The sequence below is a fragment of the Stegastes partitus genome, unplaced genomic scaffold (assembly GCF_000690725.1).
Source record: "Stegastes partitus isolate 25-593 unplaced genomic scaffold, Stegastes_partitus-1.0.2 Scaffold306, whole genome shotgun sequence".
Lineage (NCBI taxonomy): Eukaryota > Metazoa > Chordata > Actinopteri > Pomacentridae > Stegastes > Stegastes partitus.
This window is the reverse complement of record NW_007578037.1, coordinates 255685-275320: the sequence shown is the minus strand read 5'-3', so window position 1 is coordinate 275320 and position 19636 is coordinate 255685. Positions and strand designations below refer to the sequence as shown.

General features: G+C 42.2%; 3 protein-coding genes across 5 annotated transcripts in view; 1 reads left to right on the top strand and 2 right to left on the bottom strand.

The window, feature by feature from the left end:
- The window catches only part of LOC103358372 (potassium voltage-gated channel subfamily C member 1-like), a 52765-nt gene extending 47323 nt beyond the window's left edge, over positions 1-5442 (bottom strand). The window contains exon 1 of one of the 2 annotated variants that reach the window (XM_008283306.1): positions 4668-5442. The gene's annotated coding sequence lies outside the window, so the exon portion shown is untranslated. The remainder of the gene's footprint in view (positions 1-4667) is intronic. The other variant, XM_008283305.1, reaches the window with a different exon arrangement.
- Positions 5443-11103: 5661 nt separating this feature from the next.
- Positions 11104-16605, bottom strand: rexo4 (REX4 homolog, 3'-5' exonuclease). The gene is made up of 8 exons (XM_008283304.1): positions 16105-16605; positions 15673-16007; positions 15441-15587; positions 13214-13407; positions 12980-13068; positions 12806-12880; positions 12189-12263; positions 11104-12028 (listed from the first exon to the last, which is right to left on the bottom strand). The coding sequence occupies exons 1-8, from the start codon at positions 16300-16302 to the stop codon at positions 11876-11878; spliced, it is 1266 nt and encodes a 421-aa protein (XP_008281526.1). The 5' UTR covers positions 16303-16605; the 3' UTR covers positions 11104-11875.
- A 206-nt stretch (positions 16606-16811) lies between these two features.
- pigp (phosphatidylinositol glycan anchor biosynthesis, class P) overlaps positions 16812-19636 on the top strand; it is a 6722-nt gene continuing 3897 nt past the window's right edge. Inside the window, exons 1-3 of one of the 2 annotated variants that reach the window (XM_008283302.1) lie at positions 16812-17068; positions 17149-17233; positions 17562-17634. In XM_008283302.1, coding sequence (XP_008281524.1) covers positions 17021-17068; positions 17149-17233; positions 17562-17634 — 206 coding nt within the window. In that variant the 5' untranslated portion in view covers positions 16812-17020. Of the gene's footprint in view, positions 17073-17148; positions 17234-17561; positions 17635-19636 lie in introns of both variants that reach the window. The other variant, XM_008283303.1, reaches the window with a different exon arrangement.

The window sequence follows — 19636 nt, the reverse complement described above, 5'->3', positions numbered from 1 at the left end:
TGAAGAAGTTTGAGTAAAAGTAGTCGCAAACAGGACCAGATTACTGATCTCAATGCGAATTAGAAGCTGCATTTTTGGGCCGCAGTTTTCAGCCTAATACAGGGCAAGTAAGAAGATCTGTTTAAGAGTCAGCCTCAGCACCTTAATCACTGACATCAGCGCAAAAACACACCAGAGAGAGAAAAAAGGAGGGGGGGAGAGCAGGAGGAAAAAGGGGGTACAGAAGGTTGTGTAAAATGGAGGAACAGAATTAGTGGAGATGGGGAAAGAAAAAAAAAAGACAAAGAGGTGAGAAAGAAACGCAGCACACATGAGAAAGAGGATAAAAACTGAGTGAGAATCGAAGGGGAGGGGGGTGCAGAGGAGCAGGGAGGAAGAGGAGGAAGAGGAGGTGGAGGAGGAACGATCCCACCTCCCTCCCCTCCTGCAGCACCACTACTTTTCTCTCCTGCAGCATTTCCTGCCTCGGCCACCATGTCCTGCGCCACCCTGCTACTACACCGTCTCACCACTGCACACATACATGCACGAGGGAGGAAGAGGGGGGAGGCGCACTCACCTGGCTACAACAACAAAAAAAAATGTTTTCATTATAAAAGGGGACAGGAGGCTATTATAAATGGACTTTTTTTTGTTGCAGTGGGCCCTGATAGATACAGAGAACAGGATTTAGAGAAGGAGAGGCTCAGCTCATGCACGGACCGCACCGAGGCTAATATATATTCGCAGAAACACTGCAGCAAGGAGGGGGGGAGCACGAGATTATGGGATGCATTGACTGTGAGGTACCAGCAGCAGTAACCGGGGGAGAGGAGAGGAGGGGGAGGGGAGTAGAGAAAGAGAGAGAGAGAGACGGAGAGAGAGAGAGAGAGAGAGAGAGAGAAGGAAAAGGGAGAAATTTGGAGGAGTGCTGACTATGCGGAACAGAACCAGCAGTTGGCAGGAAAAGCGAAAACCTTTACCAATATAGCAGAGGGGGGAGATGGGGAGAGATGAGAGAGAGTGAGATGTGATGGAGAAAGGAAGAGAGAGAAAAATGAAAGAAGGGACGAGGAGGAGGAGGGGATGGGGGAGGGAGACCTTGCAGTGGCTCAGGATGATGGCACCTGAATGGCTGTGAAGGTGTGGGAGGGTGGATTAGAAACGTCCTGCAGTAGCAGCCAGAGAGAGGTACGGAAACAGCAGAGTGATGGAGAGAGAGGGGAAGGAAAACAAGTGTAAAACAGACATACAGCTGAGCTGAATGGTAAATGTACCACAGGGAGGGGGGGGTTAAAAAAAAGAAAAAAAAAAAAAGAGGAGGGCTCTGCAGGCAAGTGTGTAATGTATGTTTGTGTGTGTATGTGAGGGAGAGAGTGCAAATTACGTATGTGTTTCTGGTGCGCAGCCATTTTTTTTCCCCCACCCGCTACCTCATCAAAGGATGTAACCACAAGACTTCACGCTGTTCCATCCATATCACCACACTCCCTCCCTCCTCTCTCTCTCTCTCTCTCTCTGTCTCCCCCCTTCATCTCCCTCTCCTCTCACACTCCCCAGTGCTGAGGAGACCCCAACAGGAGAAAGTGAAGCACTGCAGCACACTGAAAGCACTGCGGTCACCTCCCCTTTTAGTGCGGTGTCACACCACACAGCATCCTCTCTCTCTCTCTCTCCCTCTCTCTCTCTCCCCCCCCCTCCTCCCTCCTCTTCCTCACCTCCTTGGACTGTCACTGCACCTCATGGTGGAACAGTTTCTTGCCACGAGTGGAGCAGCCAGATAAGATGTGTTGTGCATGTGTGTGCGGATGGTGGCGAGGAGTATGAATAAGAATGAGTGGAATTGCATGAATGGATGGATGGAGAGGAGGCAGGGGAGAGAAAAAAAAACAAAACAGGGTGCGTATGCCGAGAAAAACAGTAAGCGGGGCCACACACAGACCCTCTGCTCAGACAGCTAATGTACACAGATGAGAAAAAAATAACAACAACAAAAAAAGAGCTCACCAGCAGCCAATTCCCAGAACATGAATTAAATAGCCAATCAATTAAGCAAGCGGAAAGGAAATGGCCAATCTACCAGAGGCAGCTCCTCTACTCAGCAACACCGGAGTGCAGATCTCCAGGGGCTGACCAATCCACACATACCGCAGCACCAACACCCCCTCAGGGGGTCTTGAGCCTTGTGCATATTGGTCAATCACCCCTACCAGAGGAGCATACAGCTGCTGCTCTCTTGTGACAATTCCTCTATCAGAAACCCTTTTTTTCTCTTCTTTATGAGAAAAAAAAAGAAAGAATAAAAGAATCATGCACTCCTGGTTTTCTCCTTTTAGCAGGCTGGGGGATGATTAATACATAAAGCCATTTTCAGGAATAGACTAGCAGCAATGAAGCCTGTAATAGAGCTCTGAAAGCTCAGTCAGTGTCCATGACTAAAATCTTTCCTGCCCACAGGACGATGAAGGCTGAGAGTTTAAATATTTTTTTTGGATAGATATGAAACTGTGGTGAGACGAGTGACATGCAGGGTGATGAAAGAAGAGATACTAAAGCTCCCTTCAAGGAGCAATCATCAGTACAGGAAGAGGTCAGAATAATCCTGAACTGGCACTGAGTGCAAAGGAAGAAGAAAAAAAAAAGGCACAGGATAGTGTGTCATGTCGGGAAGGATCTCTATTTTTGGACCTGGATGAATCTGAGCTAATATCCCTCAGTATTGGAAAACTGGTTCTTTGGAGGATTTGCATTGGGAGCTGATAGCTTTAACCCCCAACACCTCCCGGCTCTCTCTTAGGTCATTTAAACCTGTCGACTCTTAATTAATGACGCTGGCCTCCCTGCATGATTAGGACCATTATGATCCAGCAGTGCAATCATGTGCTACACGGGGGCCAGACTGACAAATGGGACGATGGAAGAAGTATTACAGCACTGATTCCTGACCTGTGAACCAGCCGGCAATTAGACAGGAAGAAGAGGGGAGCGAGGGGGGATGTAAGTCACAGATGAGAGTTTAAACAGCAGGGAAGGAGGGAGAGAAGCTGGACGTCAAGAAAACAAAACAAAGGTGAACTTAAGGTGAGCCCTCAAGGTCAAAGATGCGAAAAAAAGGGGTTTAAAAGGCCAGAATCAGGTGGCGAATTAGCTGAAGGACAGACGGGAAGTTCTAATAAGTGAGAGAGTAAAGAAAAGAAGAAAAAAAAAAAGATGAGTGAAACCATCCCAGCCAAGGAGAGAGGAAGGGTCAGAGGCACAAGAACACATAGAAACCCAGGACACGGCGGATGCGTAATTCAATCACAGCCTCAAAATAGATTTATCCCCCCCACCACCACCATTGCTTAAACAGCAGCGCCCTCCTTTTTAAAAACCCCATCACTACTCTACCAATCACATCCACAGACAGCATGCCACTGTCTCTGGTGGGGAGGCTTCTTTTTTCTTCTTCTTCTTTTTTTTTTTTTGCTAAAATCGAAGGGGTGTTTTCTGGGTTACCCTCAGTCTAAAAATAGCACCAGCTGTAGATTTATAATGCAGAGAGAGAGAGAGTGAGAGAAAGCAAATGGAGGAAGAAGAGTTCCTGTTCAGAGAGGAGCACGCTGGAGCCAGTTGGCAGAAAAAAAAAAAAAGATGGGAGGCATGTGCTGGAAAGTGAAGGCAGAAGAGGCGTTATGAAACCAGTGACTTTGTGTGTGATGCGGTGGAATGCGCACGGATTGTCGGAGTGTAAGGTGATGGTAGCAGAAAAGGGGTAGAAGACCACGTCTAGACATTTTAACTGCCCCCCTCGACTTCCTGGGTGAGATCTCAGTGACGCTATGTCCTTCTTGTAGTTCCGCTCCAGTGCCACCTCTCTTCTCTCCCCCCCAATTCCTCATCTTCTACCATCTCTTTCCTCACAACATTTTCTCCTCTCTTGCTCTCCTGTGTGTTTGTGTGTCAGCCCCCCATCCTCCTCCTCCTCCTCCTCCTCTGGTTCCTTTATCAAACCTCCATTTCAGGCCTTGACACTTACCCAGTGCTGCCACGATGCACGATTGCAAAAACACACACACACAAACTGAGGGCACATGCAAGTCAAACAAATGCATCCCACCCCCCCACCACCACCTCCATCACCAAATGCACAAAAAGGCAATACACACATGGAAACAGTTACTCACGCAGACAGACACACACACACAAAAAAAATGATGCAGGCAGGGATGCACACACATACACATTCCCTCTCAGAGGCATGAAACTGCTCTGATCTAGTGGTGTAGATGGGGAAACACCCACCATTTGTGCAATGAGGGATGTTAGGATTTTTTTTTTTTTTTTTTTAATGGAAAATTTTCAGGTCATATCAGTGGCTAGTTAAAAGCAGGCACATCAGAAACAAAAGCAGTGAAGAGGTTTATGAATTTGGAATACAATCTGATTTCTCCTCATAAGGATCAAAACAGAAGCAGGCTACAGGGGGGAAAAATCGCAGTTTTTGTGGACAAAACGATACTTGTTGAATGTAGGTTAGTCGCCGTATTTTTTTTATTTTTTTTGTCCATTTCTTTCCCCCCTTCCCTGCTTCTCATCTGGCTAATAATAATAGAAAATAGAAAAAAAAATCCCGGGTTAGTAGACGGATAAACGCAGAATAAAGCCACCAAAATACAGACATATACACAGACACGGTTCATACTCACTTGCTTTTGGTTCAGGTTCGTTTCGAGTGCGCGCAGAAACACGCACATGAAGCTTTAAAAAGATCAATCAGAAGGTAGTTTTCTTTGTTAGATCGCTCTTTCTTATGATTTCAGAGAGTATCCAGTTTCTCGCAGGCATTCAGTTGATCAGATTTTTTTTGTTGTTGTTGTTTTCTTAATAAATCAAAATAGCATTGCGCGCGTCTGTTTTGCTGGAAATCTCGTTTTGGATAGCGTTATTGCCGAATGTTAGTTATAGCTTATGATCATGCTGATGATGAAAAACGGGATGAGTCTTTTCGGATGAAATGAAGCAGAAGTCCCCCCGAAAACTGCCTCTTTTTTGTCTTTTTTTTTTTGTCTTTTTTTTGTCTTTTCTTTTTTGCTATTTCCCTCGATTTCACAGCCCCTCTCCCACCTCTTTGTTATTGCCTGAAAAAAAAGGAAGAAAAAAAAAAAGAAAGAGAATTGCCAGCCTTTGTTACAGTGTCTCTACGCTTCCAGGCGCAGGGTGTAGCTACCATTCAAGCTCTTCCTCTGTCTCCCCCTTTTTCCAAATGTTTCAGTGGAGATGCAGCCTGTAGACACCTCTCTCTTTGCCTTTTCCCTCCCTGTGCCTCCTCTCTCTCTGTTCCTTTGGAGGAGCGTCACCTTCTGCACTATTTTTTTCCTCAGACGATACATGTGGGCGGATTAGAGAACAAGACAGAGGGGTGGGAGGACCCCGGTGAATACAGAGGCTAATTTCTCATATGGCTGCTGAACTTCATAAATACATGCAGTAAAACAAACACACACACACACACTCACACTGAGTGATAAGAGGAAACGATTGTGTTGATTGTTTCATCAGCTGTTTAATTGGTTCTTTTTTTTTTTTTCCTCCTTTCTCCCCCCTCCCTCCCCATCTTCCCCCTACTTCATAGCCCACACATGCTCACTCTGCTGGACGGACGCACAAACACCATTTTGTCTACAGGTTCCCAGCCTTGACTCTGGCTTGGCTGACATCAGCAGTCATGTGGTAGCAGAGGAGCAGGTGGATTAGAGGAGTCTGGAGTAATATGCTTAATAACAAAAACAAAGAAGGAGGGGGGGCAGATTTCATAAAGTGATCCTCCCTTTTTTCTGAGCAACCATCGTTATTCCATCAGAAATGCCTCAAGTTGCACATTCACATTACTGTAAATAAGCATCAACAGGCTAAATGAAGGGATTTCATTCATGCATTTTGCAGATAAAGCCTTCACTTTCTGTACCACATGCCTTGATTTTTATTTTTTTTTTGCAGGAGGAGGCTCTAATGGTTATGAAGCATTACTCCCAGCAAAAGGAAGCAACGATGATCAAGCAAGCAATGCTGCTGATGCACTTATTGACAGGAAACTGAGTGAGTGCAACATCGCCTCATAAAATTTACAACGATAGTACAAGGGCAAAAGGCTCTTCCTTTAGGTGCCTCGGACGTTTTACGTTGACCGCAAAATGTTCTTGTGAGAGCAAAGTGCAGACGGAAGAGAGAGACAAAAGGAAAGTGTGTGTGGGGGGGTTATTTAAGTACGAGGAAGGTTACTGTAAAATAGTCAGCTGCAGAAAAAGTCACATTAGTTTTGCCTTTTCCAAAGGACATTATTAGCGGACATTGAGATCTACAAAAGTCTACCGAGAATGTTTCTTATGTTGTAAGGATTCAAAGTCACAGTCCTCTCCTTTAAAAGAAGAAAAATAATAGGGGCATGAACTTGACTATGCTTGATATGGTGCAAATAAAAGGAACTTAATAGCATAACGAAAATGCTGGATTAGCAGCTATTCTGAATTGCAGAAGTGACCCTTTTTTGTTTTTTTCACTTGTTCCTGTTTTTTGTCATTCCCAGAATCTACAGGTTTGACCCCCTACAGTGGCTACATGTCCTAAACCCTCACCTGTTCACTCCAAGTCACTCTGTGAAATGATTGAAGGTCTTGTAAAGCTTCTTTTTTTTCTCTGTAGGTATTTTTTTTTGCATGTTTCATATTTTCATACTAAGTCACACCTTACGAGGCTCCCACCCAATGTCTCTGGTAAGTGCAAGGTTTTCGAGTTGCTTTTTGCACCCCGAGGAAACAACGCATGTGTCTATTCCGCACTATATCACTCGTTGTTCATTTACACCTCCCAAGGCCCTGCAGCAGAGTCTAGGATCAGCCGCACACAAGATTTACACAGGTGTTGTACTCAAGAATTCTCAGATAATTCGAGCTGTTAAATCAGCAGCCAGCAGCCCTCCAGCAGGAGTTTTTTTTTTTTTTTTTTACATTTTGAAAGCATCTATAGCATTCAGCATACAGTGTATTAAAGGTAATAAAACAGCAGTAACTCTGAGTCTCCAGTCTTGATAGCAGCTCTCATAAGTCTGAGCTGAGGCACCGTGGAGCCTGTGGTTAAATGCTAATATTTGCATTGTGACAATGCTGATACTGAGCAGGACATATTTACCATCTTAGTTTTGTGTGCTATTATTAGCTAATTAGTAAAAACAAAGCACAGACGTGGCTAGTGATAATGTACATTTTCAATACAATTTCAAGGCAAATTTCTGCATAGATTTTACTGTCAATTCTGAAAAAAAATCAGCACTGGAGGAAAAGTCTAGAGGTCACCAGTCTCAGCAGGATTTCTCCTCTGGGGACAATCAATGTTAGTGAATTGGCTACATGTCAATCCATCCAGTTGTTGAAATATTTCAGTCAGAACAACAGCGTTTAAGCAAACAACCAACAGATACAGACATGGCTGAAGGCTAAAAAAACAAAGATTATTAGCTACAAGCTCATATGCAAATTTAGTAAGAATGTCATTCCTCGCTTAGATCACAAAGCTTTGTTAGCTACAGATTCCACAAATACACAACATAAGCATGTTTAGTCAAGGCTATGTCCAGTAACAACAAGACCGTCAATCACCGCTCGTCAAGGCGTCGCTCTGTGTTCTGAACTTTAAAGCGAACGCAGCCCGAGCAGCACCAGAACACGTGAGGAGGAAGTCGTCCACAGAAAGTAGCTGACACTGTTTCTTCATCAACCCGCATAAATACTGAATGTTCAACTTTGTCCGCACTAAGAGTGAGCATTAGTCAACACAAGACACATTCTCAGCCAATCCCTCGGCGGCAGCTCATGCATAAGGAAGCAGGAGAGCAACAGACCCAAGAAGAAACTGTGAGGTTAAGAGAAGATTCTCATGCACATACGAAAACAGCAGCTCTGTGATGATGGCCTCAATCTTATAAGTTCAACAGTAAATGTTAGTATTTGCTGTGTTTGTGGACTTTTAGCACCTAAAAATGTCAACACTACTGCAGTGGACAACACACGGCTTATATTAAGTGAGTGTAAATGTACAAGAGTCGACATATTTGCTCAGATGGAAACAGTGCTTGAAGGTAAACAGAAAGAACTGACTGAATGAAGATGATAAACTGGTGGTTCAATATCTGTTACTGAGGTTGTCTACCACTAATTCAAAAACACTGTCCTCTGACTGAAGGCCTCCCGTGTTCATAATGAAAAAGGTCACCTCTGAGATAAACCCTGTGACCTTCAGACATACAACACAAGGCGGGTTGTGTTTAGTGTGAAGAGGACGAGGATGTAAAATTGATTTTGGTTGAGAAATCTAACAATAACACACCAAACAAACCTTGCAGAGGTGATGTTTAGACGCTATGTGTTGGAAAAAATAAAGGACCACGCACCAAATGTTAACAATGACTCCCAGAAGTCTATTTTAAAAAGCAACATTTGATAGAACTGTGTGATATTCCTGTTTAATGAGTGGAAGCTGTTGTATTAGTGCGTCATTTCCTTCACTAGAGGTTTCTGCTTCAGGAGCTATTTCCTACAATGTGATTCTATGCTTTATCAGACATCAGCCAAGTATGTACACAACATACATGGAATTTGGTTGAATGTTGGTGTCGCTCTAGGGATGAGCAAGGAAAAGAATAACAATAAAGTAGTTATCTGAATAAGGCAAGAATATGAATAATTACTACATCAAAATGCAGCTACAACCTTTTTTTCCCCTCCTGAGTTTATACAAAGAGTGTGGCTTCAGACAAACTACAGTATTCTGGGTAGTCTGCTGTTTTGACATAAATCTTCCCAAGACTTGATATCACACGGAACCACAAAAAGGTTTGGAAATCATTCAATACTAAAGTAAGAAGATTGCCAGATGACATGATGCAATGTTACAGCTAATTTAAAATGAAATGTTGGACATTGTTTGCACACAAGTTCATTTGCACAAGACGTTAGCCTTTGTAATCGTAGCACAAGAATGAAAACTTGAGGCTTTTTTTAAATTCAAATAAAATTTTCAAGATGCTGATGTAGTCTGTTGTTTTGTTGGTTGCATTACTTCATATGTGTTTATGTTTTTACGTCTGGACTAACTGTCAATGTACGATTTCCACCGATCAGCCGAAACATTACAACCACCTGCCTAATATTGCATTCTGGTGGGTGTTAGGTGTCGAAATAGCATCCGCACATATACCAGGATATAAGGCATCCCAGCAGAACATTATATTGTAATGAGATGATCAATGTCTTCAACCTTTGGGTGGTTATAATGTTTTGGCTGATCAGTGGAAGCAAACAGAGACCCTGAAAATGTCTACTATGCATGTGTAAAACCTCTAAAGACAACAATAAACGGCCTGGTTCAGATTTTGTCCAAAGTGAGGTTTGTGTTTTTGTGTCCTGACAAGTTATTCTGTCTCCAAGCAGTGCCAAACTCTTATCAAATCAAACAGAGAAGTATTATTGATTCTAAAGTAAAGTAGTGCTAATGTTGTATCAACTATCTTACAGGAAATGAAAATAAATCTGCAATTAGACTCGATCTTCCTCCCATGAACCCAGACTGAACAGCACAGTGAATGAGTCTCGTGTGAAGCCCCCCTACTTAAATGTACATTAACTATATTGTTGTTCCAGGACCCCAGACTCTCTAAGATCCGTATTTGGTCAAACTCCTTCATCCAAGATAAGATGGTGGCCTCAATATAAAGACAGATGAAGCAGAAACAATCTAATAATCATGATTGTTTTTCTTTTCTTTAAAGGCAGCTGCTTTGACTTCTCAGTTTCCACACTTCAAACTACACTCCATATTTTAAAAATATCTCGAGCCCAGCAGGTTTTCGAAGAAACTACAAAACAGCACAGATTTTAATGGCTGCTGTATATTTCCTGTATATTGTACACAGACACTTAACCACCAGAGGAAACCACTTTGCTGCCCACATCACACAAGCTGTACCAAAAACCTCATCCAGAAAACTAAGTCTCGTGTCGGTAAATGAGGCCGTCGCTGCATTCAAATTTACACCAGGATCTTGTGTTCTGCCAGAGGCCTTCACAGGATCTGTCTGGGCTCCATATAGAGTCTAATTTAAAGCCTGGAGGCTGCAGACCAAGGGCGCTGGCGACATTTCAACAATGTAAGGCACAGTGTATCAGCTCCTCAACAGCAAATCACGCTGACGTACTGTTGGCACACCGGGAGCTGAACATTCCTACTTTTTATTACCGCGACAAAAAAGAAAAAACAATTACATGGCTTAATATTTCAGACCTGGACGTCAGTGTGTCAGACAATAATGAATTTGGCTAAAACAATCAAACTGGTTGATCAATATTTGTTAAGATGCTTTAAAAAATAATATTAAAAGTATATTCAAGCAACCTGAGAAGGAAACATTAGCTTCTGAGACTAAAACCAACCATAAAATACACAGTATCCGCAGCAAACACTGTTCACCTTCCTCCTAATATGTCTTCTTGTGTGTTTGACAGAGAAAGATAGAAAGTTTTCATCTGTCTAAAGCCCCCCAGAGCCGGGCTGAGGTCCATAACTTAAGAGTGTCATTTAGAGCCAGGAGTCCTCCGACCAAAGGTGTACGTTTCATTTCTGCTGCACAACATGAGCCGCAAATCACACTGACAAACTGTGAAGAGCCTGAATCCCTCATTCTGTCAGTGGGACTGAAGCAGAGGAAACACATTCACAGAAAACGTCGCAGCAATGCAAAGACAAGCCACCGTAGGAGATTGAAAATGACTAATTCACTCTTGAAATGCTTAGAAAGACGTCGAGCGAATCAAATTTCAACTTCAGTGGTCGAGAGCAACTGAGACGTGGCGCCGTCATCCAATGAAGGTGGACAAATGGTGGGCATCCATGACTTAAACAGGACACCAGATTAAAAAGAACAACGTGTGATTACAAGTTGTAAGAGACAGTTTCGACAGAACCAAACCTCTTCCTGGTAGGTTATAAGAGAGCAGCAACATTCTGCATATTCTGTGTTTTCAAGAGATTAGGCAATAATGAACTTGGAAAGGTTCACTTCTGGCCCCGAATAAAATGATTCTAAGCAATAAATTCAGCTACACTTACTTAGAAAGAGTTTCTCTCGTGTTTTATTTAAACTTCTTCCAACATCCAACTTTTTAGGAATTCTTACAAACCAGATCATGAGAAGTCGAAGCTTCAATCTGACAATTTATATAATACTGACACCACAGTGAATAAACAACATGTCGAAACTGCAGCTTGAGGTCGTGGAAAAATGATTCTAAAGAACGCTCCATAGAGGAAGTTGCGTGATTGTAACACCTGTCTTCAACTGCTGGGAATAACGTATTGGGACATAACGTCTGGAACAACTTAAGGAGGAAATCTGCTTGGGAAAAAATGAATGTAAATAAAGGCTTAGCGATCTCTTGGATGGTTTAATTCCTGTGTGAGGAAGTCCAATACATTTAAGAATGAACATCTTTGCTTTGCGTAACACCTGGCAGGTCAGCGAACCGGAGTTCACAATTTGGATCGACCTCTCTGAGGAACTCTCAGGAAGTCTCAGGAAGTCTGAGGAACTCTGAGAAACTCTGAGGAAATCAGTCACCACCTGCTGATAAACACATCTCTATGCACATCTGTCGTTTTCACCGAGACTCCTAATAGTTTGTTTTTGCTCGCTTCGTGGAGCTGCTGTGATTGAGAAGAGTCTGACTTTTAGATTGTCATAAGTGTTCAACATCCGTCACTCCTGTGATTTCTTCGTCTTTTGACAACAAACCCAAACCTCTGCTCGCTTCAGTCGGGTCTGCTCTGATCAGGAGATGAGCTGCTGTCTCGCATATTGGTTTTGAATTCATAATCCCTTGAGATTCTTGTCCTTGTTCTTTGCAAGCCTTGGCTTTCTTTTACTCTTCTCACCCTTGTTTTTCTGACTGGCTTTAATCTCTGCCTCCCACTGTTTTTTCACCAGCGTGTACAGCCTCATGGTGGCCTGCGCGTCTTGGACCTGGACATCATGAGAAGAAAAGGGCAAAGATCAGTCCATGATTTCTTTTTGTATTATTTCTGAGTATTCTTTCACAACGTTGGGCAACAACACACTGGTGTAAAAATCAGCAGTAATTATTGACAAAAAAAGAGGACATGATTTCATCATGATGACTTACAGATGAATGTTCACCCTGCTGGACCTTCACATGGAGGATATCTCTACAGAGGAGCTTCAGCGAGGGTCGACCGCTCTAAAAGAAAAAAAAGAAAAAATCATGTAATGAGTGTTTAAATTTCATGATTGGGTTGTTGACCTCCAGCAGAACTTTCAGGAAGTCCACGTGTACGTTTTCAGAGTTTGGTGATCAACAAGTTCTTAGAATTTGCTTATGAAAGTTACAAACTCAATGTTTTTGGCCACCATCCCGTTACAAAATATTAGTCTTGTGCAACTGAACTCCCCCATCACTGCTGGGAACATCCTGACCACTCTCTGGAAGTGTTTTTTTTCCTGACCATCTGCAAGAGCACATTTCCCCATCGACTCTAACTTAAGAGCAATTGTGTGTCAAACTGACCAAACACTCATATTGAGGATTGTCAGTGGTAATGAGAAGTGGGTCCACGGATGTGACACAACCAGACTTCCAAGAAACGCTGCAAATTTGACACAAGTGCTGGGAGCTGTGTATTAGTGCACAAGAAAACTACTTCCAAAGAATTAGGTGCAGTTTTTGTTTTTGATCTGCCAATTCTGAGAACTTCTTGATTGTACAGAATATCATAGAATTACCTTTACAGTCTTCTTGAAGGGTTTATACTTCTGGGTGTCTCGGATTTTCTTTTTTGGATGATCCAAAAGCAGAATCTGAAACAGAAGTCGGTTTAGTCCTGGTTTATAAGGGTTCACAATTAGGTTAAAAATATATCTTTAAAAGTTTCATCTCAGACATTACATCCGAGCTACCTTTAAGTCATTGTGTATGGCATGTCCAACCACTATTCTCCCTTGCAGGATCTCAGCCACCTCCCTTTGCACAGTCTTTACATTCTCCCCTGTAGTGAGACAAATATGGATGATAAATTCTCACATAATGAGCAACAGTGTTTGGATACTTTAAAGTGATTCATTATAACTCTTTTTTTAGTCTCTTAAAGTTGTTACACAGTATTATTCATGACACCTAATTCCACGACTCACCGTCTTTGATGTCCGCTGGTCGGATTCCACTGACCGCCGTCCTGTAGTCAGTCACCTTCTCTGTGGGTTTCACGTATTTGTCATAGATGCATTTCCCAAACTGGTTCACAAGGGACACACGAGCCAAGATGCTGTCCTCCCCGGAAGGGCCGACTCCCACCATCTCACAATCAATGGCCACAATCTTGGTGAGGCTAATGTTGGTGAATGGTAAACAGAGTGATAAGAGAGGAGAGTCTTCACTACGATTTCAACCTGCCTGAAGAGTTACGTCTCTCTATTGTCTCTGTTTTTCGTTATTTAGATTTGTTGTACAATCTTAACGGCTGCAACTCTTGCACCCAACCCTCCTCACCTAACTCATTATCTGTCTAACTCAGGGGTGTCCAATCCTGGTCCTCGAGGGCCGCAATCCTGCATGTTTTAGATGTTTCCCTCTTCCAACACACCTGATACAAATGATCAGGATCGTTATCAGGCTTCTGCAGAGCTTGATGATGAGCTGATCATTTGAATCAGGTGTGTTGGAAGAGGGAAACATCTAAAACATGCAGGATTGTGGCCCTTGAGGACCAGGATTGGACACCCCTGGTCTAACTAGTACAGACTATACAAGTGTTTACACAACATTTGTCTTTACAGTCAATCCCTTTCAGAATCACAGGACTGAACTTGTTCTGACAAGCTATGCAGGTACCAAACAGCGCAAGTCCAGGGTTTCTCTTCTCTCAGAGTGCGTCTTTGTGGGGCGACAACACACAACATTAAGCATTGTGACTCTGCGTACAGTCAAGGCAATAAATCTGTGATACTCCATTTACAGAAATATATGCATTTTCCTATGATTTGACTATTTGATGAACAAAAATATTTATTTCCCTTAAATTAATTAAACCACAATTTAAGAAACTGATTTAAAACGTTGTTTTCTCAGTTCTTAGCATTTTGGATTTTCCTTTGGTGCTGGCTAAAACCTCTTCAGGGGGAACCAAAAGTTCCTCTAAGGTGGAAAACCCCTGAAATCTTAAACAGACACACATGAAAGGATAATGAAAAATATCATCGGAATGTCACTGGTGGTCTCTGAAGTAAGGGATGTCCAAAACGGTACAATTTAACCTAAATCCCTCAAGAGATCTTACCATGTGATAGTTTTCTCTGCATGGAGATGTATTTGGTCTTTGGTCATTCTGTCATGTGGTTATTTTATCCACAAACAATTCCTATTTTTTCCAGAAATTTCGCTCCATGTACCCATTAGCATGGGTCAATAGCATAGATTTAGATTTATGTCAGTGCAGGTTGATTTTAGTGCTATTAGAAAACTTGTGATAAAACAATATCAACAATAGCTGCTTTGAAGTTTAAAAATCCTATTTAGATATTTAAACCTAAGTGATGTGCCATGGAAAACAGTTTGAAGTCATGCTTTTCAAAGTAAAAGCATTAAAACAAGCAGAATGATGCTTTGTCAAATCAGATTTATCAGTTGATATTTGTTCATAGTTCACATAGGAGGAACATCATTTTGTTTAAACATGTGAAAACCTACAAGTTGTAGAGGCAACATGTCACTGTGTTATTCCTTTTTTCTAATACAGTAGAATTCACTGTGTAGTCACCCTTTATCTCCTGTAAATGAACTGTGAATAATCCCGTATTTACTGACAATAACTGGATTTTTTTCTGTCTCAACATTATCTGCACAATTTGCACTCAACTTTTGGTCACTTTTAACAGTGTTTCTGCAGAAATCAGCCAGTCAAATGTATGCTTTTTATGCCATTTTAATGCTAAACTGGACAATTTTTAATGCCATGCAATGAAAATTACACAGAATCAAAATGTGGACACAGCGGAGTAAAGCGGGAGTTTACATCCCAGAACTGTTTTCAGGGAACAGAAAAGTTTAAACTGTGGTAAAAATAATTCTAAATAAAGAATATTTAATTCCACTGAGAATGAAACTGAATGCTTTTAATGCTATTTAAAGCCTTAATTTTCGCAAAATCAATTTAATAACTATTAATGCTTTTCAATGCCCCGCAGAAACCCTGTCTAAAGATGCTCTTTTACACATATCTATAGTTGAATCTAAATGCATATTTGTGTATTTTTGTGTGCTTTTGAGAGCAAAAATAAAAACCTCAGTAAGATTCTCAGTCGGTTCTTACTTGCTGTATTTTCTCTTTCAGCGCTACAGGTAAATTGATGTGGAGTCACTCACCCCTCGAACGCTTTCTCCTTGACCAGGACGTTCTCCGCCTCCTTGGCTTTCCGTACGCCCTGCTTCTTCCTCATGATCTCTGCTGCTTCTGCTCCCACCGTTGCCTCAATGTCATCGGGGTCCACGTCATCAAACCAGAGGTCGTCTCTGCAACAGCACACAACAAGACGAGGTCAGCAGCCGTAATTATTCTTCACCTAAACATCAGTAGGAGTTACTGCTGCATACTTACTCTGTAGGCTTCTTCTCTTCCGCCTCAGACTTATTTTTCTTGGCTGCTTGTTCGCTGTTTGACTTTCCACCGTCCTTTTTCCTTTTCGGAGCAGCAGACGCCTTCGTCTCGGAGGCAGCCAGCTCCTTCACGTTCACCTGAGTGTCCTTGGGGACGCTGTTAGAGACAGTTTTGTGCTTTACTTTCTTGACACTGTCTGTTTGGCTGGGGCCAGCATTGTTCTTGGAAATAACTTTAGAGGCGTTTTCTGTAGCTTTTTTTGGCAGGACGCCGTTTAGATGTTTCGGTGTCACGGGCTGCTGCTGCTTCTTCTCCGGCTGACTGGCCTTTAACATCTGTGGACAGTTTAGCAAAGTTGTAGACAACCTTCAAGAAGTGCTGAAAACAACAAAGACTAACACACATGTATGACAAAGCATTGTGCTGACAAACCTCTTGTAATATTTTCCAGTTGGCAGAGAACTGCTGGGCATCTTGTGGAGGAGCATTTTTCGGAGCTTCAGCTTTTTCTTGATTCTTGTTTGGAGGCATTTTTATCTTCTGTTTTATCCAGTACTTCTTTTTCTTCTTGACGTTGTTGTTTTTCTCCTTATTAGACGGCTTAGCGTTTGCACTCTTTGCCTTAGACATTATGGTCACTGCTTTCCTTTAAATATTTCCTCTGGTTTAACAAAGTGCGTTGAGTTTTCTCACCGTGTTCAGCCACGCTGGTTCATCAGAGATCCGTCACTTACTAACCAGGCGGCCTTTTAAAAGTAACGCTCGATGTTGTCTCGCAGAAAAAAATGTCTCCACAAAGTGTATTTACCTCATAGAAACACCCACACCGACGAACTGCTGTGATATGTTCCTTAACTGGTGATAAAATCGCTCAGTAGTACACTTCTAGCACTCAGAAGCCATGCTGCAATGTGTATTTCCGCGATGTGCAACAGCTAAATGTGTCCGACCAAAAACGTGAGGTCTTATTACAAAGGCCACACATTAGTTACAGACTAAAATAATCTACGACTTTAGAGTTGTTTCACAAAAATATTACGTTTTGTCATCTACTAATAAGTAAAGATTTTTGTGGTTTATTTTGCAGGTTATTCCAAATGCGGAAGGTTTTGTACCAGCAAACGTTTCACATCGGGCTAAATATCACGTGGGACCATGTTTAGGCGACGATACTGTGGAAGTAGATGTTTTGAAATTAAAGAAGCAGAGTAGAAATGTTGATAAAGTAATGTAGTTTTAATTTAGATCGTCATCTTAATTCACGTGTGGAATAAATACATCGCGTCTTATGTTCCAACATGTTGGTTAAAACCTCAGTTTAATATCTGGGATCGATTTGAGACGTTAGATGCTTTCATTAGGCTTACAGCTGAACAAACGAAGCAAATACGTATTTGTAGGTACGTAGCTTTGTCTGAATGATTTTTTTTCTGTTTTATTACACTTCGTTAAGGCTCTGTTTTCATCTGGTTTCAGATCATGGTGGAAAACTCTCCTTCTCCTCTGCCTGAGAGGGCCATTTACGGCTTTGTTCTGTTCCTCGGCTCACAGTTTGGCTTCTGTAAGTCCAGTACTGCTAACTACACTCTTATGATACGAAACATAACCCGTTAAACACATCTAATTAACAAAACAAGCAAAACATAACTAAAGTAAACAAGCAGTCTTGGTGAAAACGTTATTTGCATTTAAAATGGACTTAAAACCTTCCATTGCTGTGAATGTCCTGAACTGAATAACTCTTTTTTGTTTTTGTTTTTTGCATTGTAAAAATATGTTGAATACAATATTATGTAAGTAAGCAACTGCATAGAAGTGAAATCTTTAATTTATCAGCGAGAACAGAAAGCCTTCAGTCAGCCATGACTGTCATGTTCTTCTCTCTGCAGTCCTTTACTGTCTGTGGGCCTTCATACCGGAGGACTGGCTTCATTCAATAGGACTCACTTACTGGCCTCAAAAGTACGTAGAATCCTTCAAGTTAGATCGTAGCTTTCTGAAAACAGTATATATAAAAAAAATAATACGTACTCAGTGTTTCCTCTACATTCATTTAGGAGCGGCAGGCCGCCGTTCCTAAAGCCTAGCCGCCGCTCCTTAAAATATCCATCCATCCATCCATTATCTATACGCCGCTTAATCCTCACTAGGGTCATGAGGGGCTGGAGTCTATCCCAGCTGACTCAGGGTGAAGGCAGGAGACACCCTGGACAGGTCACCAGTCTATCACAGGGCTACACTTAGAGACAGACAACCAAGCACACTCACATTCACACCTACGGACAAAATTGCAATCGCCAGGACGTGCAAAAAACTCCCTCGGCAGGTGAAACGGCCACAAACCAACCACCAGCATTTCAACATCCTTGGCGAGTCCCCAGCCTTTCTTCTTACCACTCTCCCTCCAGCTCCAGTCCGGTCTGACCAGGTGAAATCCGTCCAAAGTTACGAGCGAGTCCGGAGTGAGTTTTTTCAGCCATGACTCCGTGAACAACATGAGACTGCACTCCCGATACTCCCACTGCAGCCGGGTCAGCGCTGTTAGCTATTAGCCGTTAGCACTTCCAGGCCGCTAGGGAGAGACTTCACGTTTCCATGATGATGGAGGGACGGACGGCGTCTCCTCTCCTCCCGACGCTTCACTCCTGGCCTACATCCCCTCTTCCTCCAGCTCGTCGGGGATGTCCGGTCTCTCCCAAGACGGTGGCTTGGCCTGGCTCAGCGCCAACAACTGTTCACCAGTGTAAGACAATAGAGCCATAGCTCAACGGCTCGCCAGACGTGGACCCCAAAAACTCAAATAACAGACCAACAAAAACGCCATCTGCATCTCCACTGTTCCCACACAAATGTGGTACAGCTGTGTGAAACTGAAATGTTAAAAATATAGAAGAAAAATCAAATTATAAACATAATAATGATAATAATAATAATTACTGGCAAGTACTAAGGTAAACTGCAGATTACTATCTTGCTCAGTATCTACTCTTTGGGGTTAATATGATGTAAAATACTCCCGACCAAGAAATTATTATTTATTGTTTTTATATTTATTTATTTAATTAGATTTTATTTTGTTTTTTTATTTACATTCAGCCTTTAAAAAGCCATTTTCAGCTGATCATTCAATTAATAGGTTGTAAAAGTAAAATCTCTGCAGTCAAATGTCATTTGTTTATGCCTCTACGGCTCCTGGAGAGCCTGCTGGTCCCGCTGCTGGAAAACATCCCAGAGGAAATACTGCAATAAATAATAATTTCTTGATGGGGCTGTAGAATCAGTGGCAAAGTTTGCACCCAAGCTCAGAACAATTCATTTTTCTGGGTTTTTTTATAGAAGAGCCCTGAGGCTCTGTTGTAGGGAAATTCTCTGAGAGGCTCAGCAGCATCCAGGCTGCAGCTGATCCCCTACAACCTGATTCAGATCATTCCTATCAGGACATAGTACAGTGGCATTATTGATCATTGCTCTTACAATGGAAATACACTGAATTTATTTGATTTTTTATTTATTTAACAGAAATATTGACATGTATATTCTGCAATAAAATAAGAAAGGAAAAAAGGTTCATGGACACTCCCCATGATCAGTGTGGTAGAGCCATGAGTGGAAGCAGCTATTTCTTTCAGCCCATGTAGGGTCCCATCCTGAAGCCTGAGCTTCCCTTTAGGTTCTCCTCCTCTCTCATCTCTCTCTCCTGCTCCTCCACTCAGCTCTCGTCCACTTTGCTCCACTGCTCCTCCCTGACTGATGTTACTGGTCTTATACATTAAACATTAACGTTAGATCATTTACACTCACATCACATCTGGTTACACTATTTTTGCTGAACCATCATCATTTACGAGTCAGTAAAAGGCTAATGCTACCTGGCTAGCGTCACTTCCATCAGGTGTCTTTCTCTTCTTAGAGAAATATTTGACCAAGCTCATCTGAAGATGCACTCAGCAGTTCCATCATGGCG